Source organism: Cynocephalus volans, chromosome 13 (assembly GCF_027409185.1).
Source record: "Cynocephalus volans isolate mCynVol1 chromosome 13, mCynVol1.pri, whole genome shotgun sequence".
Classification (NCBI taxonomy): domain Eukaryota; kingdom Metazoa; phylum Chordata; class Mammalia; order Dermoptera; family Cynocephalidae; genus Cynocephalus; species Cynocephalus volans.
The window spans coordinates 29,460,738-29,484,986 of NC_084472.1; the positions used below are offsets into that span (position 1 = coordinate 29,460,738).

The 24,249-nt window shown below is 35.6% G+C and overlaps 1 protein-coding gene across 1 annotated transcript in view; it reads right to left on the minus strand.

Annotated features, from left to right (window-relative positions):
• CCDC178 (coiled-coil domain containing 178) overlaps positions 1–24,249 on the minus strand; it is a 452,087-nt gene that overhangs the window by 424,413 nt on the left and 3,425 nt on the right. Inside the window, exon 2 of the mRNA XM_063077500.1 lies at positions 20,859–20,948. Coding sequence (XP_062933570.1) covers positions 20,859–20,874 — 16 coding nt within the window. The 5' untranslated portion in view covers positions 20,875–20,948. The remainder of the gene's footprint in view (positions 1–20,858; positions 20,949–24,249) is intronic.

Genomic DNA, 24,249 nt, shown 5'->3' on the forward strand with positions numbered 1-24,249 from the left:
ATTGACCTTACGTCATTTAATCACCCAGCCCCAATGATTTAACATTTTATCACTACAGTCCTTCCTTTTCTCCTGCTTTTAATATATGTTTCCTTTATATTAATGACTCCAATTATTCTATCATCACTTCATCTTAACTCAGCATTTAGAAAAAATTTAGTTGAACACAAATTTTCACATAATCTCTTTTAACATCCCGATTTGCTTTCTAAAATGTAGACTAAGTCAGTGCTCTTGAGTTTAGAAATAATTTCTGTTCCATGTAAAGCCTCTGTTGTGATGAACTAAAAGCATCTTTAATCTTTTATGAAAAACAAAGCTTCCTTTAGTTTTTGTTATACATGGAGGAAAAATTAAAACACCTCTCACTGTCATTAGAGTTATTATTTTTTTTTGGACATTACATTGTTGGAGACACTTACCACTGAATATGTAAAATAATATGCATAGACTCTCAGAGTTAGAGGTGACTAAAGACTGCTGCTACTCCAACTTCATTCAATGTACAAATGCCCCTGTGTTCAGTGTTCACTTAGTGCCATTCCCCTTTAGTCTCTTCACAATCTGAAATTTCAATACACATATTTTTGCTTCCCTTGAGTAATCACAGGTCTCCCAATTACTTTGCCTGAACCACTTCCGATAGCTCTTTGATATAGTTTGGATATGTTTGTCCCTCTAAAGCTCATGTTGAAATCTAACCCCCAATGTGGCAGTGTTAGGAGGGGTTTGGATCATGGGGGTGGATATCTCATTAGTAGATTAGTGCCCTCCCTAGGTGGTGGGTGAGTGAGCTTTCTCAGGAATGGATTAGAATGGATTAGTTCCCAGAAGAGCTGGTTGTTAAAAGGAGCCTGGCACCTCCCTCTATCTCTCTTGTACCTCTCACCATGTGATCTAGCGCCTGCCAGCTGTCTTGCTGCTTTCCACCATGAATAGAAATAGCCTGAGGTCTGCACCAGAGGCAGCTGTACCAGAATCATGAGCCAAATAAACCTCTTTTATTTATAAATTACCTAGTCTCAGGTATTGTTATGACAACCCAAAACAGACTAACACACTATTATTCTATATTAAATTTTGCTTTGACTAAAATTTTTATTCAAATGAGCAGTTTTACCAGTTTATATCCCTTCCTCAATTACAGTTTCTTTTCAAATATTAAGATCTACCTTATGTGGCTCCTTTCCTATGAAGAATTCTTCAATCTTTCAGAATTTGGGCATACCTAGAGCATTTTCTGTTTCTCTCTATTAGAACTGATCACATTGCACTCTGCTGTAGCACATTCATCTGTTTCCCCATTTATTTTCCTCATGAAGTTTTATATTCTTTATGGAGTGCAACTCTATTTAGTGCCTTAAAATAACTGTCAAGGACATCATCAAGATGGTAGAATAGATGATCCCCAGCATCACTCTCTTTCACAGCCAATCAATTTACAACTATTAAAAATCAATGACTGCCAACCAGGGACTGCTAGGGGTTGAGGGAAGAGGAGGAGAGACCCAGAGAGCTCATGAAGGTAGAAGAAGTCATGGCAAGAGGAAGAAGGGACCACTCCGACCATTTCAAGACCCAACCACTTCATGGCCAGCACCCATGGTGGTGGGGGGGGGTGGGCAAGGGGAGTTGTAGCACACAGAGCAGAAGCCAACAAGACCAGCAGCTGAGCCCTTTGTATGAAGTTGCTTGGATACTGCAGTGCACCATACCAGCCTCCAGTCCAGAGAGACCACTGAGAGGGTCCCCATGGACCCACACAGGAGTGAGGGGGCCACAACCAACTGAAGAAAGGAACCACCTAGAAGCCTGTGAGTCATTGTGAGGGACCCACACATGGCCTGTCCCACAAGAAGAGTATGGAGTTCAGGGGGAGGCTGGCCCACCAGGAGAACATTGGAGTACAGCATGGGAAGCTGATCTGCCTTCCAGTCAGCACAGGCCCACTCAGGGGAGACTGGTCAGGGTGATAGAACTGCAGAGGGCACAGTATGCTGCAAAGACTCAGTGCCAGGCCAGCTTTTCCATATAGCCCAGGTTTATCAGACCTCACAAGACCAGGAAGTGATTAAAAGGCCAACATTAAAACCTGAGCTGCACAAAAAGCCTTCCTCAGAAAATAAGCAGCAAAGCAGCAATTTAGCTCAACCATAGAGCTCAAGTGCTGATCCTCACAGGAAGTTCCCATAATTTGGGGATTAATCACAGGACAACAAATTAGTTCCAGTGAAGAGTTTAGTGGTGGTGGTAGCTAATAATCCGACACAGAACTGAAAATAAAAAGAAAACACTGCAGATCAGAGACAAAGCTCTGATATTAACCAGTTAAGGTCTAACACCACCAAAGAACACCTATCAAACCTAGAAGACATAGCAGTCTCCTCAAATGCCCAGGCATCAATGTAAAGACATAAAGACCAAGAAAGAATAGAAAAATATGACACCATCAAAGGAAACAAACCAAGCACTAGCAATGGACCCAGATTTATGAAATGTCTGAACAGGGAATTCAGAATAACCTTCTTAAGAATGTTCTGGGAGTCCCAAGAAAATACATATAGAAAATTAAATATCTCAAAAACAAGTCAGGAGCAGAATCAGAAACTTAACAAAGGAATTGAACCAATTTTTTAAAAAACCAAATAGAAATTTTAGAAATAAAGAATATATTACCTAAATTGAAAAACACAATAGAAAGCCCCAACAGCAAAGCAAAGCAAAGGCTGGCAAGGCCAAGTATTAGTGTGAATGAAGAACAAGTGGAATTCATGCATTGCTGTTGACTTAATCAAACTGAGGAAAGAATCGGTGAGTTCAAATATGAAACATATAAAATTATCAAACCAGAGGGGCAAAAAGAATAAGAAAAAATGAAACAGAAATACAGAAAATATGGGACTCCCTCAAGAGATATAACTTCTGCATAACTGGCATATCTGAAGGAGAAAAAAAAGGAAAAGATGTAGAAAGCATATTCAAGGAATAATGACTGAAAACTTCCACCTACGGAGAAAGATGACAGCATCCAGGTACAGGAAGCTCAGAGGTCACCAATCAAATTCAGTCCAAGGAGGAATACCCCAAGGCACATCATAATCAAATTATCAAAAACCAAAGACAAAGAAAGGATACTGAAAGCAGCTAGAGAAAAGAAACATAACATGAGTAGAGCCCCAATATGTATCTCAGAGGATTTCTTAGTAGAAACCCTACAGGACAGGAGAGAATGGGATGATATATTCAGGATGCTGAAGGAAAAAGACTGTTATCCAAGAATTCTCTATGCAGCAAAACTAATCTTCAAACATGAAGTCTTTCCCAGACAAACAAGAGCTAAGGGAATTCATTTACACTAGACCTGCCTTACAAGAAATGCTGGAGAGAGTTCTTCAACCTGAAAGAAGATAACCCTAAGGAGCAGCAAGAAAACAAAGTTCACAGACAAGCTCAGAATACTCCAATGTTGTAAGGGAGGTGACTAAACTGCTTATATCCTTAGTATGAAGACTAAAGGACAAACCTAATAAGAGAACAACAAAAACAACAACTGTTTAAGAGATAGGCAATATTAAAACACTTGAAACAGTAAAATGTCAAAAAGTGGGGAGAAATGATGCCAAAGAATAGAGTCGGATTTGGTTCTTTCTTTTTTCTTAGATATCAGAGTTATATTTTTATTAGCCTAAGATAATCTGTTATAACTGTAACATGTTTTTTTGCAAGCATCATGGTAACCATAACACAAAAACTTAGAAGAGACATTCTAAAAAATAAATAGTGAGAAATCAAAGTCAGGCATAGAGAGACAAATACCAAATGGTGTCTCATAGAAATAGAGAGTAGAATAATGGTTACTGGAGGCTGGGAGGGGAGGAGGCTGCAGAGGAAGAGAAGGGGTGGACAAATGAGTACAAAACTATGCCATCTAGTCTAAATGAATCATTGTGCAGTATATGAATGTATTGAAACAACACACTGTATAAAAATAAATATAAATAAAATTGAAAAAATATATTGCTGAATAAATGAATGGATACATTCCTTTATTTATTTATTTTTACTGTGCTGTAATCTGGCTTCTGTTTTATCCACTTTATAGAAACTCCATTTTAAAACCCCACTAAGTAGTATTTTCGCCACCGCCCCTGAAGGAGTAACTGATAAAGAATTAGTCCTCCAGTTATAAACAACTCTAAATCTGGATAAAAAGTTGAGACAACTGTTTTCAGATATTGGAAATAGGTGGTGCAAGGCTGTTATTACTGAGAAAAGGGAAATTCAGGAGATTGAGCCACACAATCACCAAACACTCTTCCAAGAGACAATTTCTGAACTGTGATATAAAGATCTAGGAGTGTGATAAAGAGATCAGAGCACAGTGTGGCAGTCCTGCTAAGCTGAGGAGCAAATATTAGTTTCATGGGCAGTGGAAGCATCTGGAATTTTTAGAGCAGGGAACTGAAGAAGACAGAGCAATGCAGGGAAGGGCCCCCAAAATCAGTGTCCTCTGACATATGACTTATACAGTCTCTGACAAATGACTTGTATTCGTAATGTGTAGAGAAAATTTACAACTTACAGTTCAGAAAATGGGTATAAGACGGACTCAACAAAAGACAATTTACAAATGATAAATAAGCAAGTGAAAAAAATTTACAACATCGTTAGTCATCAGGAAAATGCAAATTTAATTAACAGTTCAATGCCACTTTACACCCACAATAATGCCTAAAATTTAAAAAGCTGGCAAGGCCAAGTATTAATGTGGATGAAGAACAAGTGGAATTCATGCCTTGCTGGTGGAAATGTAAAATAGCACAAACTATGGAAAACAGTCTGACAGTTTCTTATAAAAGTTTAACATATACCTAATAACTCAGCATTCCACTTCTATGTATTTACCCATGGTAAATAAAAATATGTCCATAAAAAGACTGTATGTGAATGTTCATAATAGCCTTATTCATAATAATCAAAAATTGGAAAATACCAAATTTCCATTGGTAGCCAAATAGAGAGACAAAATCTGCAATATTCGTACAAGGGAATACTACTGAACAATAAAAATGAACTACTGATATGTGCAACAACATGGATGAATTTCACAGATATTTTCCTAAGTCTTTGAAAGAAGTTAGACACAAAAGAGTACAAATGGAATGATCCCACTTATGTGAAATTTTAAAATGGTGAAACTAAAATCATATAGGCAGTTGATGTGGGGGTTGGGTGAAGTGATACTGAATACAAAGGAGCATAATAAACATTTTGGAAAGGTAGAAACTTTTTTTAAAATTTATTTTTTAAAAATTGTTATTTTATTTTAACATTTACTTGTACACATTTGTGAGGCAAGTGGAAACAATGTGTTGTTTCCATACAGCATATATTGCACAATCATTCTCTTAAGGTACTTAGCACATAGTTTTGTATTCACTAGTCCACCACTTCTCCTCCCCTGCTGATAGAGTTTGGATGTGTTGTCCCCCCAAAACTCATGTGGAAATCTGATCCCCAATGTGACAGTGTTGGAAGCTGTCTGAGTTGTGGGGGCAGATCCCTCATGACTGGATTAATGCTCTCCCTGCAGGAGGTGGGCCTGAGTGAGTTCTCGCTCTATTAGTTCCTGTGAGAGCTGGTTGTTTAAAAGACCCTGGCACCTCATCTCTCTCTCTCTCTCTCTTGCTTCCTCTCGCCATGTGATCTGCTTGTACCTGAGGCTACCTACTGCTTTCTGCATGAGTAGAAGCAGTCTGAGGCCCATGCCAGAAGCAGCTGTCACAGAACTGTAAGCCAAATAAACCTCTCTTCTTCATAAATCATCCAGTCTCAGGTATTTCTGTAATATCAACACAAAATGGACTAATACACTCACCCTGCCAGCCTCTGGTAATCATTATATTATTCCACTCTCTAATTCTATGAAAACCACTTTTTTTTTAAGATTCCACATATGAGTGAGGTCATGCAGTACTTATTTTTCTGTGCCTAACTTATTTCACTTAACATGATGGTTTCCAGTTCCACTCATGTTGCTGTAAATGATAGAATATCATCTCTTTTTATATCAGAATAGTATTATATTTTTTATACATGCCACAGGTTTTTTTTATTCATTAACTGTTGATGGGCATTTAGGTTGATTCCATCTCCTGGCTATTGGGAATAGCATTGCAATGAACATGGGAGTGAAGGTGTGTTTTTGATATATTGACTTCAATTCCTTTGGGTATATACTCAGTAGTGGGATAGCTGGGTCATAAGGTAGATCTACTTTTAGTTCTCAGAGATACGTCCATACTGTTGTCCACAATGACTGTACCAAATTACATTCCCATCAGCAATGTGGGAGGGTTCCCTTTTCTCTGCATCTTTGCCAGCATTTATTATTTTCTGTCTTGTTGATAATAGCTATTCTCCCTGGAATGAGATGATATCTCATTGCAGTTTTAATTTGCATTTCCCTGATGATTTCTGATTTTGAACATTTTTTCATGTGCTTGTTAGCCATTTGTATATCTTCTTTTGGGAAATATCTGCTCAGATCATTTGTCCATGTTATTTACTTTTTTATTTAATTTTTATTAGCATATTCATTGTTACAAATTGTAATTATTCTTTGTGCCCTTTACGCAACCAATCACTCCTAAACCCCCCTCCCTACCTCCCCCTTCAACTAATCCTTAGGTTTGTTCTTTCCTTATGAAAGTTCAGCATATCATTGTGGTTTTCTTTCTTTCACTCTCTTTTTTTCCTTCCTTCCTTCTTTCTTTCTTTGCACCTAGTTAGGACATGTACTATTTCTCTTTCTGTGTCTAGCTTATTTCACTTAACATAATTTTCTGTAGGCTCATACATGTTGCTGCAAATGGCAGAATTTCGTTTTTTTATGGCTGAGTAGTATTCCATTATGTATGTACACCACATTTTCCTTATCCAGCTGTCCACTGATGGACATTTAGGTTGGTTCCATAGTTTGGCTATTGTAAATAGAACTGTGATGAATGTGGAAGTGCATGTGTCCCTTCGACATGATTATTTCCATTCCTTTGGATATATACCTGGTAGTGGGATTGCTGGATCATATGGTAGCTCTGTCTGTAGTTGTTTGAGAAAACTCCATACTGTTTTCCATAACGGCTGTACTCATTTAGAGTCCCACCAGCAGTGTAGAAGGTTTCCTCTTACCCTGCATCCTCAGCAGCATTGGTTATTCTCAGTCTTTTTAATAATGGCCACTCTAACTGGGGTGAGATGATATCTCAACGTGGTTTTGATTTGCATTTCCTTGATGCTGAGTGATGCTGAGCATTTTTTCACATACCTGTTGGCCATTTGTATGTCCTCCTTTGAAAAATGTCTACTCATCTCTTCTTTGCCCATTTTTTAATTGGATTATTTGTTTTGTGATGTGTATTTTTTTCAGTTCCTTATATATTCTGGACATTAATCCCTTGTTGGATGTATAGTTTGCAAATATTTTCTACCATTCCGTAAGTTGTATTTCCACTCTGTTGATTGTTTCCTTTGCTGTGCAGAAGCTTTTTAGTTTGATATAATAATCCCGTTTGTTTATTTTTTTCTTTTGTTTCTTGTGCTTTTGGGATCTTATTTATAAAGTTTTCACCCAGTCCTACTGCCTGGAGTGTTTCCCCTTTGTATTTTTTTAGTGATTTTTTGGTTTGGGATCTTATATTTAAGTCTTTAATCCATTTTGAGTTGATTTTGGTATATGGTTAGAGGTACAGGTCCAGTTTCATTCTTCTGCATGTGGACATCCAATTTCCCAGCACAATTTATTGAAGAGGCAATATTTTTTCTAGTGTACGTCTTGTTGCTGTTGTCAAAGATCAGTTGGTTGTAAGTATGTGGGTTGATTCCAGAGCTTTCCATTGTGTTCCATTGATCCAAGTGTCTGTTTTAATGCCAGTGCTATGCTGTTCTGGTTACAATAGCTTTGTAATATAATTTGAAGTTAGGTAGTGTTATGCTTTTCTTGAGCTTTTTTTTTTCTTGAGTTTTTTGTTTGTTTATTTTTTGCTCAGGATTGGTTTGGCTACTCAAGGTCTTTGTTCCATATGAATGTTAGGATTGTTTTTTCTATATCAGTGAAGAATGTCAATAGGTATTTTGATGGTGACTGCATTGAATCTGTAGATTGCTTTGAGCAGTATGGAAATTTTCACAGGGTTAAATCTTCTGATCCAGGAACATGCTATGCCTTTTTACCTTTTTGTGTCCTGTTTAATTTTTTTCAGTAGTGTTTTGTAGTTCTCATTGTAGCGATCTTTCACCTCCTTGGTTAAATTGATTACTAGGTATTTTATTTTTCAGTGACTATTGTAAACAGTTTTGTTTCCTTGATTTTTTTTTTCCTGCTAGTTTGTTAAGGGAGTATAAAAACACTACTGATTTGGGGGTGTTGATTTTTTATCCTGCAACATTAGTGAAATTGTTAATCAGCACTAAGAGTTTTTTGGTAGTCTTTAGGTTTCTTTCTATATAAGATTATGTAGACTGCAAACAGGGACAGTTTGTCTTCATCATTTCCAACTCAGATGCCCCAGGCTGGCTGGCTAGCTCAGTTGGTTAGAGCACAACTTTGTAATACAAAGGTCATGAGTTCAGATCCCCAAACCAGACAGCTGCCCCCCAAAAAAATTTTTTTTCAATAGGTAGAGCAATTTAGATGCCCTTACTTTCTTTCTCTTGCTTTATTGCTCCAGTTCATACATACTTCCAATACTATGTTAAATAGGAATGGTAAGAGTGGGCATCTTTGTTTTGTTCTTGTTCTTCAGGATGACATTGGCAATTGGTTTTCTGTATGTGGCTTTTATTGTGTTGAGACACTTTCCTTCTAAACCTAATTTGCTGAGTCTTTATCATGAGGGATGTTGAATTTTGTCAAATGCTTTTTTTTACTCTATTGAGATAATCATATGGACTTTGTCCTTGGTTTTGCTGACATTGTATGTCACATTTATTGACTTTCACATATTGAGCCATCCTTGCATCCCTGGGATGAATCCCACTTGATCATGGTGTATAAGTTTTTTTGATGTGTTGCTGTATTCTGATTACTAATATTTTGTTGAGGACTTTTCTGTCTATATATTCATCAAGGATTATGGCCTGTAGCTTTCTTTTTCTGATCTATCAATGTCTGGTTTTGGTATCAGGGTGATGCTGGCCTCATAGAATGAGTTTGGGAAAATGGCTTCTGTTTCAATTTTTTGGAATAGTTTGAAGAGAATTGGTGTTAATTCCTCCTTAAAAGCTTGATAGAATTGAGCTGTAAAGCCATCCAGTCCTGGGCTTTTCTTTGCTGGATGATTGCTGATTACTGCTTCAATCTTCTTGCTTGTTATTGGTCTGTTCAGGTTTTTTATCACTTCTTGGTTCAGTCTTGGCAGTTTGTATGTGTCCAGCAACTTATCCATTTCCTCCAGGTTTTCATATTTGTTAGCATACAGTTATTTATAATAGCTTCTAATGATTCTTCAGATTTCTGTGGTATCAATTGTAATGTCTCTTTTCATTTCTGATTTTTGTTATTTGGGTCTTCTCTTTTCTTTTTCTTGTTAACCTAGCTAATGGTTTGCCTATTTTATTTATCTTCTCAAAATACCAACTTTTTGTTTCACTGATATTTTGTATCATTTCTGGATCTCTATTTCATTTAGTTCTGCTCTGCTCTTAATTATTTCTTTCTGCCTACTGTTTTTAGGGTTGGATTGTTCTTGTTTTTCTAGTTCTTTGACATGTAGCTTTAGGTTGTTTATTTGAAGACTTTCTATTCTTTTGATGTGCTTATCACAATAAACTTCCCTCTTAGTATTGCTTTTCCAGTATTCCACAGGTTTTAGTATGAGGTATCTTTATTTTCATTAATTTCAAGAAATTTTTTGATTTCCTGTTTAATTTCTTCTTGGACACATATGTCATTCAGGAACCTGTTTTTTAGTTTCCATGCATTTGTATAATTTCTGATGTTTCTCTTGTTATTGATTTCCAGTGTCCAGAGTTTTGCTTACTATTAATTTCCAGTTTTCATCCATTGTGGTCTGAAAAGATACTTGGAGTGATTTCAATTTTTTAAAATTTACAGACACTTGATTTGTGACCTAGCATGTAGTCTATCCTGGAGAACGTTCCATGTGCTGATGAGAAGAATGTATATTCTTTAGTCATTGGATGAAATGTTCTATAGATATCTGAAAGGTCCAGTTGGTCTAAGGTGTAGTTTAAATCCTGTGTTTCTTTGTTGATTTATTTCCTGGAAGATCTGTCTAACTCTAAAAGAGGGGTGTTCAGCTCATCCACTATTATTGTATAGGATTTATCTCTTTCTTTGGTCTAAGAGTGTTTGCTTTATATATCTGAGTGCTCCAGTATTGGGTGTATACATATTTATGATTACTATGTCTTCTAGCTGGATAGATCCCTTTATCATTATATAGATCCTTATTTGTCTCTTTTTGTAGTTTTTGGTTTAAAGTCTATTTTATCTGACATAAGAGTAGCTACTCCTGCTCATTTTTGGTTTCCATTTGTATGGTATATCTTTTTCCATCCCTGCACTTTTAGTCTGTGTGCATGTCTTTGCAGGTGAGGTGAGTTTCTTGAAGACAACATATACTTGGGTTTAGCTTTTTATTCCAATCAGTCAGTTTGTGACTTTTGAATGAGGAGTTTAACCCATTTACATTTAGGTTGTATTGACAGGTTTTGTTTCACTCCTGCATTTTATTGCTTTTTCTTTAGATGTTTTAAAAATCTTTTTTTCCTTTCTTCCTCTTTTATTTTTCATCTTCAATGTTAGGTGGAAATTTGAGGTGGCATGATTTGTCTTCTTTCTCTTTCTTATTTGCATTTTTGTTTTAATGGTAGGTTTTGCTTGTTCTGTGTGTCCATGATAGTGATTATCATTTTTTGGATTTCAGGTGAAGGGCTCCCTTGAGAATTTCTTGCATGGCTGTTCGTGTAGTGGTAAACTCCCACAATTTTAATTTCTCTAGGAAATACACCATTTCTCCCTCGTTTCTGAAGAACGGGATTGCTTGTACAGAATTCTTGACTGGCAATGTTTTTCTTTTAGTATTTTGAATATATCATCCCATTTTCTTCTGGCCTGTAGGGTTTCAGTTAAGAAGTCTACTATTAGTCTGATAGGGTCTCACAGGTGACTTGACTCTTTTCTCTTGCTGCTTTTAGAATTACCTCTTTGTCATTGAGCTTTGCCAGTTTGACAATAATGTGTCTTAGACAGGAACTTTTTAGATTAATCTATTTGGGGACCTCTGAGCTTTCTGGACCTGAAGGTCTGCATCTGGGAAGTTCTATGTTATTTCCTTGGATAGGTTTTCCATGCCTTTTGCTTTCTCCTGCCCTGTTGATTCAGATATTTGAGCACCTGATGTTGTCTGCTAGCTTTCTTACATTTTCTTCATTTTTTAAAATTCTTTTTTCCCTTTTATTTGTCTGTTTGATGGTTTTGAAAAACCATCTTCAAGATCAGAAATTCTTTCTTCTGCTTGCTCTATCCTGCTGCTCAAGCTCTCTGTTGTGTTGTTTGTTTGTTTTTTACTGAGTGAATCCTATAGTTCTAGGAACTATGCTACATTCTTTTTGAGGTATTAATCTCTTCGTAAATTTCCTCCTTCATATCCTGGATATTTTTTGTTTCATTGTTTTCTCTAATTGAATATTCTCTTCTCTCTGTGAGTCTTCCTAAGACTGTTGCTCAGAATTCCTTTTCAGACATTTCAAGAGTTTCTTGCTCTGTGGGTTCTGGTACTTGCTCATTACTGTATTCCTCCGGTGGTGTCATATCTTCTTGTTTGTTTGTAGTTCTATTATTTTTTCATTGATGTTTGGTCATCTGATAGAGCACTTGTTTCTTCTATTACTCTAGAGTTGGCTATGAGAAGAAAGATTTCCTCCTCTATTTGCAGGCCCTGCTGGTGACTCTTCTTGAATCAATGAAGCCAAGTGTGCAGCAGGCTTCCTGTAGGGTGGCCCTGGCTGCTACTCTGGTGGTAAGCTGTCCTTGCAGTGGCAGTAGGCTTGGCACTGGCTGTGGTAGACCAACTTGGCTCTTACTTGGTAGGTGGGTGGGGCTTTCTGGGGCTTAAGTCTGGGCCCCTGAAGGCAGATGGGACTACACTCACCCCAGCTCCTATTTGGTCTGTGGACAGGGCCTTCCAGGGCTTAAATCTTGGCCTTTGGTGGTGTGCAGGGCTCTGCTCAACTCAGCTCCTGCTCAGGCTATGATTAGGGACCCCTGAGATTTAACTCAGGACCGCCAGTGGCACGCGAGGCTCCTGTCCAGTTTGTAATTGGTTTTTTACTATTGAGCTGTTTAAGTTCCTTATATATTCTCAATATTAGCCCCTTTTCTAATGTGTAGTTTGCAAACACTTTCTCCCATTCTGTAGGTTGTCTCTTCCCTTTGTTGAAAGTGTCCCCTACTGTACAGAACCTTTTCAGTTTGATGTAGTCCTATTTGTGTATTTTTGCTTTAGTTGCTTACATTTATGTAGTTTCATTCAAAAAGTTGTCACCAATCCCATTCATGTAATATTTCCCTTACGTTGTCTTCTAGTAGTTTCATAGTTTTGGGTCTTAAAGTTAGGTCTTTAGTCCACTTTGAGTTGACTTTTGTGTATGGTGAGAGATAAGGATCTAGTTTCAATCTTTTGCATGTAGATATCCAGTTTTCCCAGCACCTTTAATTGAAGATGCTGTCCTTTCCTTAATTTATATTCTTGGCACCTTTGTCAAAAATCAGTTGGCTGTAAGCACATGGGTTTGCTTCTGGGCCCTCTATTCTTTTCCATTTGTCTGTTTGTCTATTTTTATGCCGGTACCATGCTGTTTTGCTTACTATAGCCTTACTGTATATTTTGAAATCAGGAAGTATGATTTCTTCAGTTTGTTCTTTTTGTTCAAGATTGCTTTAGCTATATGGGGCGTTTTGTGGTTCCATACAAATTTTAAGATTACTTTTTTCTATTTCTTTTAAGGATGTCATTTGATTTTTGATAGAGATTGCATTGAATGTGTAGATTTCTTTGCATATTATGGAGATTTTGATGATATTAATTCTTCCTACCCAAGAATGTGTGATTTCTTTCCATTTATTTGTGTCCTCTTCAATTTTTTTCATAAATGTTTTATAGTTTTCATTGTAGCATTCTTTCACCTCCTTGGTTAAATTTACTTCCAGGTATATCTTTTCTTTTTCTTTCTTTCTTTTTTTTTTTTTTTTGGTAGCTATTATGAAGAGGATAACTTCCTTGATGTTTTCTTTGGCTATTTCATTACTGGCATATAGTTAGGCTATTGATTTTTGTGTGTTGATTTTGTACTCTGTCACTATACTGAATTCATTTATTAGTTCGAGTAATTTTTTGGTGGAGTCTTTAGGGTTTTCTATGTATATGATCATGTCATCTGCAGATAAGGATAGTCTGAATTTCTCTTTTCCAATTTGGATGCCCTTTATTGCTTTCTCTTGCCTTTCTGTGCGGTCTAGATCTTCCAGTAATATGTTGAATAAGAATGGGAAAGTGGGCATCCATGTCTTTTTCCAGATCTTAGAGGAAAAGCCTCCATTTTTTGTCCATTCAGTATCATATTAGCTGTGAGTTTGTCATATATGGCCTTTACTGTGTTGAGGTACGTTCTTCCTATACCTAGTTTGGTGAGTGTTTTTATCACGAAGCAGTATTGGATTTTATCAAATGCTTTTTCTGCATCTACTGAAATGATCATGTAGCTTTTGTCCTTAATTCTGTTGATTTGATGCATCATATTTATTGATTTGCATATATTAAATAATCCTTGCATCCCTGGGATGAATCCCACTTGATCATGGTGAATTATCTTTTTAATGTGTTATTGTATTCTGTTTGCTAGTATTCAATTGAGGATCTTCACATCTGTGTTAATTCAGGACATTGGTCTATAGTTTCCTTTTTGGGTTGTATCTTTCCAGTTGGGGACGAGGTTAATGTTGGCCTCATAGAATGAGTTTGAAAGATTGCCTCCTTTTAGATTTTTTAGAAGAGTTTGAGAAAAATTGGTATTAGTTCTTTAAATGCTTGGTAGAATTTGGCCGTAAAACCATCTGGTCCTGGGGTTTTCTTTGCTGGAAGACTTTTTATTACTGCTTGAATTACATTACTTTTTATTGGTCTCTTTATGTTTTCTAGTTCTTCATGATTCAGCCTTGGTAAGTCGTATGTGTCCAGGAATTTATCCACTTCTCCTAGGTTTTACAGTTTGTTTGCATATAGTTGTTCATTGTAGTCTCTTGTGATCCTTTATATTTTTGTGGTAGCAGTAGTAATGTCTCCTCTTTCATTTCTGATTTTATTTATTTTAGTCTTCTCTCTTTTTTTCTTTGTTAGTCTAGCTAAAGTTTTACCTATTTTGTTTATCTTTTTGAAAAGCCAACTCTCATTGATCTTGTGTATTGTTTTCTTAACCTGTAATCCACTTATTTTTGCTCTGATCTTTGTTATTTCTCTCCTTATAGTGATTTTGGGTGGTGTGCTCTTTTTCTAGTTCCTTGATGTGTAATGTTAGGTGTAATGTTTATTTGAAGTCTTTCTTCTTTTTTGATGTAGGCATTTATTGTTATAAACCTACCTCTTTGAACTGCTTTTGCTATATCACATAGGTTCAGGTATGTTCTTTTTTCAGGTATGTTCTGTTTTCATTTTCATTTGTCTCCAGAAATTTTTTAACTTCCTTTTTGATTTCTTCTTTGACCTATTCATTGTTTAGGAGCATACTGTTTAATTTCCTTGTAGTCGTAAGTTTTCTATGTCCCTTTTGTTGTTGATTTCTAGTTTTATTCCATTGTGGTAGGACAAGTTAGTTAATATGATTTCAATTTTTTAAAATTTATTATGACTCGTTTTGTGACCGAATATACGGTCTGTTCTAGAGAATGTTCCATGGGCTGCTGAGAAAGAGTGTATATTTTACAGCTGTTGGATCAAATGGTCTATAAATGTCCATTAGATCAAGTTGGCCTACAGCAGAGATTAACTCTGATGTTTTCTGGTTAATTTTATGTCTGGATGTTTTGTCCTTTGCTGAAAGTGGAGTGTTAAAGTCCCCAACTACTTTTGTGTTGGAGCCTGTTTTTCCCATTAGGTCTAATAGTGATTGTTTTATATAACTGGATGTTCCACAGTTGGTTTGTGTATATTTGGAATTGTTATACTGTCTTGTCAAATTGATCCCTTTATCATTATATAATGACTTTCCTTACCTTTTTTTTTACTTTCCTTAGCTTCAAGTCTATTTTATCTGATATAAATATAGCTTCTCCTGCTCTTTTTTGGTTTTCATTTATATGAAATATGTTTTTCATCCTTTCACTTTCAGCTGGTGTGCATCCTTATCAGATAAATGAGTTTCTTTTAGGAAGCATATGTTGGTTCTTGTTTTATAATCCATTCAGCCACTCTATATCTTTTGTTTGAGGCATTTAATCTGTTTACATTTAGACTTAGTATAAATATATAGGTACCTGTTACTGCCATTTTCTCACTTTTTTTCTAGTTGTTTTGTTGATCCTTTTTTTGTTTTTCCCAATGTTATTCTCTTTGTGATTCAGTGGTTTTCTCTAGCAGTGTATTTTGATTTTTTCTATTTATTTTTAGTATGCCTCATAAGTTTTTGTATTATGGTTACCATGATGCTTACAAAAAACATGCTATAGTTATAACAGATTATTTTAGACTAATAGCAACTTAATTTTGATATCTAAGCAAAAAGAAAGAACCAAAGCCAACTCCACACTTTCTATCACTCCTTCCCCCATGCCATTTTTTGACATTTCGTTGTTTCAAGTTACATATTTTAATGTTCTCTATCTCTTATACGGTTTTTGTATATGTTAGTGTCCTGTTGGACTTGTCCTTTACCTCCTTGTACATACTAAGGATGTAAGCAGTTTATTCACCATCCTTATGACTCTGGAGTATTCTGTGGACATCTGTGAACTTACTTTACTAATGAGTTCTGCATCTTCAAATGTTTTCTTGTTGTTCCTTAGCATCGTCTTTCCAATTGAAGAACTCCCTTTCACATTTCTTGTAATGCAGGTCTAGTGTTGATAAATTCCCTTAGCTTCTGTCTGTCTGTAAAAGACTTCATTTCTCCTTCATACTTAAAGGTTAATTTTGCTGCATAGTTAATTCTTGGCTGACAGTCTTTTTTCCCTCAGCACCCTGAATATATCATCCCACTCTCTACTGGCCTAACGGTTTCTACTGAGAAATCCACTGAGAGATGTTGATTGTTATGGGTTTCTTTTCTCTAGCTGCTTTCAGTATTCTCTCTTTGTGTTTGTTTTTTGATAATTTGATTGTGATGTGCCTTGGGATGTTCCTGCTTGGATTGAATTTGATTGGGAACCTCTGGGGCTCCTGTACCTGGGTGCAGTCATCTTTCTCCATAATTGGGAAATTTTCAGTCATTATTTTCTTGAACATGCTTTCTACATCTTTTCCTTTTTCCTCTCCTTTAGGTATGCCAGTTATGTAGAGGTTATTTCACCTCAACAATTCCCATATTTGCTGTATTTGTTTTATTTTTTCTTACTTTTTCTTTTTGCTTTTCTGATTTGATAATTTCATATGTTTTAACTTTGAGCTCACTGATTGCTTCCTCTGATTGATTAAGTCTGCTATTGGGGCTTTCTATCAAGACTTTTAGTTGAGGTAATGTATTCTTCATTTCTAGAATTTCTGGGGGGGGCGTTGTCATTGTTGTTGCTGATTGATTGAACTCCTTCATCAAATTTCTTATTCTGCTCCTGGATCATTTTTGAGATATCATTCAATTTTCTATCTGTATTTTCTTGTATCTTCTGAACATTCTTAAGAGGGTTATTCTGAATTCTCTGTCAGACATTTCATAAATCTGCTGTTCCTCTTTGTTCATTGCTTGGGCTTGGTTTGTTTCCTTTGGTGTTGTCATATTTCTTTATTCTTTCTTGATCTTTGAGTCTTTACATTGATGCCTGGTCACTTGAGGAGACTGTTACCTCTTCTAGGTTTTATAAGTGTTCTTCGGTGGTGTTAGATATTTACTGACTAATATTAGAACTTTGTCCCTGATCTATGGTTTCTTTCTTTCTTTCACTTCTGCATTAGAATATTAGCTAACACCATCACTTAAACTCTGCACCGTAATTAATATGTTGTCCTTTGGTTAATTCCAAAATTGTGGAATTTCCTGTGAAAACCAGCACTTGAGCTGTGTGACTGCATTAATTCTTCCTGTGCAGCTGATTTTCTGGGGAAGGCTTTTAGTGCTGACTAGATTTTAATTGTTAGCCTTTTAGTCACTTCTGGATCTTTTGATTTCAGATACACTTGAGCTGTGTGGAAATTCCGGCCTGAAACAATCTTTCCAGCAAAACTGCACCCCCTGTAGTTCCACAACCCTGACCAATCTCCACTGAGTGGGCCTGTGCTAACTGGAAGGCAGAAAATCTATCCTCACTGCACCCCAATATCCTCCAGGTGGCTCAGTTCCCTGCCTCCCAATCCCTGCACTCCAAGTACTTCCTGTGTGGTGGGCCATGCACAGTCCCTTACAATGACTCACTGGCCACTGGGTGTTTCCTTTCTTCAGTCATGCATGGCCCTTCACTCCTATGTGGATCCACAGGAACCCTGTCAGTGGTCTGGCTAGCCTGGGGATCAGTAGGTGCACTCCAAGGCCCTCTTCCCCACAGACTCCAGGCAACTTCACTCAAAAGGCTCAGCTGTGGCTTTTGTTGGCTCATGCTGTGTGTGCTGCAGCTTCTTACTGCCTCACAGGGCCAGCCCTGAGGCAGCTGTAGCTTGAAACAGTTGGAAGGGTCCCTTCTTCCTCTTACCAAGGCTTCTTCTGCCTTCACAAACTTCGTGGGTCTCTCCTCCTCTTCCCCCAAGCTGCAGCAGTCCCAGGTTGGCAGTCTTTGCTTTTTAATAGTTGTGAATTGGTTGATTGTGGGAGACAGTGATGCTGGAGACCATCTTTTCTGACATCGTGATGACTCCCCCCAGAAAAGTAAGAATTTTTATGTCCTGTTTAAGATGGTAGTTAAATGGTGTGTATAGTTATCAGAAGTTGTTGACCTATATACTTAAAATGAGTGGATTTTACTGTATTTAATTTTACCTTGATAAATTTGTTTTATAAAAAGACCACTAACCATACCCTAATGACAGAATTCAATAACCTTGTATCATCCTCCTTCTCTTTTAACTCTTTATGCTACAAAACATGTAGATAATCTTTGAATGAAATGGTCTTCTTTAACTTTCTCTAACTTCTTCTTTGCCTATTTTCCCTCATGTTCCTTAAACATGACTACTTTGATTAAAAAAAAAACAAAAAAAACTTTCCCTCTATACTTTCTCCTTTAATCATCTCCTTTAAGTGATTAACTCCCAATTAAGTAGCTTCAGACTTAACTTTACCCTGATCCCCTTACCAAATGTATAAACTTCCAAAAACTGTCCATCCCAGAGCCCCATCCTTGCAGTGAATATAGGGAAGGGAAGGCTGACCTTGCTGATTCCTATGTAGAATGGGAGAAAGTGTGATAACTAAAACTGGAACGTACCCATTGAGACGTAGACATGCCATAAACAAGGAAATAAAGAAATACACGTCAATAAAGTAAAATGCCAAAGCCAGGAAGGCCACAAGGAAAAGGAGCATATTTGTATGATCAGACATAGAGCTGGAAAAGATAAGGGAGACATAAAGTTGGAGCTCCAAGATGAGAGGGATCTCATGCATTACAAGTAGTGATGTCTAATACTAGCAGATTCTCAGAAAGTATTTGACAAATAAAAGAATGATAAGAGAGTAAAGATATTCCATGATAAATCTTTTGATTACCCTCCCCACTGATCCTTATCTAGTTGGTTTTAAACATTTGCATTTTGTCTAGACCAGCAAGCCAGAGGTAACCCTGGAGGGACCAACCTCATTTGCAAATTCAGTATCTGTAAATCTAAACTCATCTACGTTCCACTCAATGTCTTTTCCTTTCTTATATCTCTATTCCTATTATCAAAATTTGCAACAGTTAAATAATATTTTTATTCCAGTTCCTATATCTATATACAGGAACTAGTCAGTCCCTATTGGGACTAGTCATTCAGCAAAGTTTAACAATTCCTGTGTAATATTTCTCTAATCCCATTCATATCTTTTGATTCTTTATAGATCTGGATCCCGTTACCATAGCCTGAACTGTAATAATAAGGTAATCAGTTTCCATATTTCCTCCTGTAGCAAAGTAATTCTTCATATCACACTCTGGCAAGCAAAGGGTTCAGTCATGTAACATTTGTACTCAAATATACGTAGGCCCAGAAACTGAGAAATCAAGTCCACACTCTTGAGACTGAAATTCAAATGCTTCCTGACTGTATTTCAATCATCTCTAGCTTTATTTTCACCATCTTTATATATCTAAATCTTCCCCAGCTACAGTCAGTGTTATTTATCTTTCCCACATTTTGTGTTATTTCCTGTTATTTGAACATTCTGTTCTGCTTGTTTAAGGTTGCTCCTTACTTTTCTTTTCATATAAAAATGCATCCTTCAAGATTCAGTACAAATCCCTTCTCATCCATTAACCTTTCTCTTAATGCTTAAAGAACAAATTCGCCTTACTCAAAATACTGAAGATACTCTTCAGCCATGGTATTCATTTGGCAAGTAATGCTTTGTGTCATCTCTGCTCTTACTCTATATAACCATCCTTTTCTATTGTATTGTACAAATTGTTGTATATATTTATATTTTATTTGGCCTGCAAAATTATACCCTTCTTATAAGGGTCATTTCTTAAACATCTCTGTACCCTAATAGCACATGGATATCCCAGTGTCTTGAATTAACTGGTTCATAAATCATTCATTTGATATTTTAAAAATCTGTCCCAAACTAACTGTAGCCTATAACTAACTATGGGCAATAAACTCTAAGCCAAGATCATACAGAAACAGATGGAAGAATTATAATAGTAACATTTCAATTTTATTTGTCAAACTGAAAATCCTCAGAGCAGAAATTTCCCAAAATCAAGACTAAAATTTTTTTTTTTTTTTTTTTTTTTTTGTCTTTTTTGTGACTGGCACTCAGCCAGTGAGTGCACCGGCCATTCCTATATAGGATCCGAACCTGCGGCGGGAGCGTCGCTGCGCTCCCAGCGCCGCACTCTCCTGAGTGCACCACGGGCTCGGCCCAAGACTAAAATTTTTTGAGAAATATAAAGAGTTCTCCACCAGAATGATCTGAGAAGAAACAAGTATAAATCTCTATAGATAAAATGACAGATGAATATTTGTCAAATATCTGACAAATATTTCCTCATCTCTTTCTACTTCTTTCCAAATACAACGTTAGAAACACTTTCAGAGATAATGTTTATGGATCTACACTAAAGGATTTTTTAATTCTGGATTTCACACCCCAAAACATTAGTCCTTCTTCATTTTTCTTCTAAGAAACACACCCCCAATGAACTGGGAAGATTCTATTTAGCATCTGCTGGTTTGGTTCAGGTGATTACAAAAAAATGCTTATTTTAAAAATGCATACATTTCTGAAAATGTACAGCAATTCTTACAAGCCAAAACTGTACATTAATATGTTATTGATATATTATATTCTTAATATTATATATCATTACTGTGTCAACTATTAATTATATGTAGGATTTATTTCTTAATAATACTATAGAATTGATATCACAAACTAATGAGTAAATATAAACATAGCTCATGTAGTCTACTATACAATTTACACTCAGTCCTTACCTTCAGTATTTGTCATCTTACTTTCCTGAAAAATTTCAACAGCTTCCTCAGGGGAACCAAATAGAACCAATCCTGTTGATGTGGCATTGTCTTAAAAAAAAAATTTCAGTGAGTAGTTAATATAAATTTTTAAAATAAGTAACACAATATACAAAACTGTGCTGGTAAATGCTCTCCTTGAAAAAAAACAACTACAATACAAATATGGACCAATATCCATAGTAGAATATTTTTGGATGTTTTTCTCTGTGCTCTTCAACTTGCATAACTCTCACAAGAAGGTATGCAAAATAGCATGAAGCTATTTAAAGAAAATAGATAACTTATTATGTGCTGATATAGAAAGTGGTCCAAGATACACCAGAAAATTAGCAAGGCCGAGATTTGAATGTAAGCTGTCATCACTTTTTATTTTTGAAAAAGAAGATGTATCCAGATGTTGGGAGATAGATATTTGTGAAAGTGTAAAAAATTTGTAGCTCATAAAATTGTTACGACAGATAACCTTTGGAAAGAGGGAATGTGGAGACAGAGGGGAAATTTTTATCTCATTTTGCAATCTGTGAAGTGTTTCAAACTTCTCAAACAAAAGAAGACATTATTATTTGTTTGACTGTTATAAAATTAAATACACACACACACACACACACACACACACACCCCGTAATGTAGCAACTCCACTCCTAAGTTTTTATCCAAGAGAAAGAAAGATGTAGGTCCACAAAAACACCATCCCAAAACATTTATGATAGCTTTATTTCTACCAATGGAAAGTGAAAACAAGCTAAATATTCATCACCAGAAAAAACAGACCTTAAAAAATGCTCTGTAGTCATGCATTAATATAATGCTGACCAGCGGAAAAAAATGAGCTACAAATACATGGAGTAATATTGGTGAATCTCAAAAAGACACAGAGCAAAGGAAGTCAGAGAAAACATAATGGATACTGTATAACTCCATTATTATGTGATTCAAGAAAAGACAAAACTAAACTACGGTGATAGAAATGAAAATAGTGTTTGCCTATAGTAGGTGACAAACTTTCTGGGGTAATGAAATACTTTATAACTAGAATGGAATGGTGGTCACATTCATGCATGTACTTATCAAAATGCTTTCAATTATAAATTTAAGATGATCATTTCACTCTATGTATGTTATAAAATAAAAATATATTGTCTAAAGGCTTTAAATTATTTTAATAGATTATGCATATATGAATAAGTATATACATATAAAATTTAAATACTTGCAGAATATATGCTAATATATACTAACCATTACAACTAGAATATTTATATTCCAGAGCATACTAAAGAATAAAATGAAGCAAAAGTAACTTTAAGGCAAAAATATACCAAACATAAAAAAAGTGATGACTGTATTGGAAAAGTATAAGAACAATAAAAGATAGTGCTAATCAAATAATTATTATAATATATGTTAATGAGCTAAATTTATCCAAGAATAATCAAATAAAAAATGATGCAGAAAAAATTGTAAATAAAAAGTATACCCTTTTTTTCTGAAAAAGAAAATTTGATGTGACAAAATATGAAGGAATCTAGAACTTAACTTCAATAGCATATTTTACAATTCAAGCTATAATTAATATTTAAAAATTGATGTGTGTGTAATAAAACAGCATATCATATTAGAAAAACGCATCTTTTAACATAAAAAGAAATTATCACTTATTTACAATTATAGGAAAAGAATGTAACTCACCATCATTTATCTATAATATATGCAGTTCAGAATAACTAAATGATATACAGAGTATAAATTCTACAAAGATACAGTTTACACCATTTTAAAGGTAATACAATTTTATGAAAAGTAGAGACAACATAGTAACTTAAAAATTTTTAACAAGTAGAAACTAGCTGCATTATCTAACCAATTTACTGTGCAACTAGAAATTAGATAAAATTAATTCAAAGGCATTTAGAAATTTAATGTACATTTTTAAATAACAAATGTATCTAATGCGAATAATAAATGTGATATGTGAATAATCACATATCATAAAAATAATGTATCAAAAAATGAAAATGCTTTGTAAGAAAATCATTTTGATATGTTCAAAACATGGTGAAAATACATTCAGAATTTAAATGTTTAACTGTAGATAAATAATATATTGAACATACTACTAAAAAGTGAAAATATAAATGCATTATATTTTCAAAGTCATTAAGGGGAAATACTGGAAGCAAATAATTCTAAAAATGTAAATAAATGTGTGTCCCATAAGCCAACCAGTCCACCACATATGGACTAGTTCACAGCAGCACTGAATAAACATTAAGTAGTATTGGAAATAAATGACCTACTTTCCTAGCTGCTGAACTTTTCTGCATTATAACTACAACTTTAGTCTCCTCTGGTTTCTTCCTTTAGACTCAGTGATGAAGATATGAGCTTCTTCCATAAATTAGACCTCAGTATTCTCTTTGAACTTTATTTTTACTCTAACCTTCAGGTTAGACAGACATTCCCCAAACATGCCTAAGTCTTAAATACTTGAATTCCCACATGAAGTCCCCCAACCAGTGATTTGGGAAGTCTTCAATGTAGCAGTTTTGTGGGAACATCAAAGTATTACAGGAAAAAAAAAAAGGTTTCCATAATTATTTTAGTCCATTTTGTGTTGCTATAACAGAAATACCTGAGACTGGGTAATTTATAAGGAAAAGAGGTTTGTTTGGCTTACAATTCTGGGACAGCTGCATCTGGCACAGGCCTCAGGCTGCTTCTACCCATGGCAGAAAGTGGCAGGCAGCCAGTGGGTACAAGCAGATCACATGGCGAGAGGAAGCAAGAGAGAGAGAGAAGATGCCAGGGCGTTTTTAAGCAACGAGCTCTTGCGGGAACTAATAGAGCGAGAACTCACTCATTAATCCCCCCTCCCCTAGAGAGAGCATTAATCCATTCATGAGGGATCCATCCCCATGACTCAATCAGTTTCCAACACTGCCACATTGGAGATCAAATTTCCACATGAGTTTTGGTGGGGACAACACACCCAAACTCCATCAATAATCAAATAAATCCTTGTGCAAGTGAGATACTGACATGGTAGAATCATAATTGTAATTGAAAATACAGCTAAGAGGCAATTCCTTAAAGAGATGAATTAAAAAAAAAAACGGAAAAGTTAAAAGCCAACAGAATTTCATACAGTATAGAATGATATTATAATCATTTGAAAACTTAAAAGAAAGTTAATGCACCAGTCATTTGAAAAGTCTTCATGCCATTCTTGCCTTGTGGAAATCCAGTTTTCCTGTCAGTAGGTAACCAATGTTATAATTTTATGTGTATACATCGAGATATTTTACACCTATGAGCAAAGTTCATAGATGTATGTGTGTGTGTGTGTGCA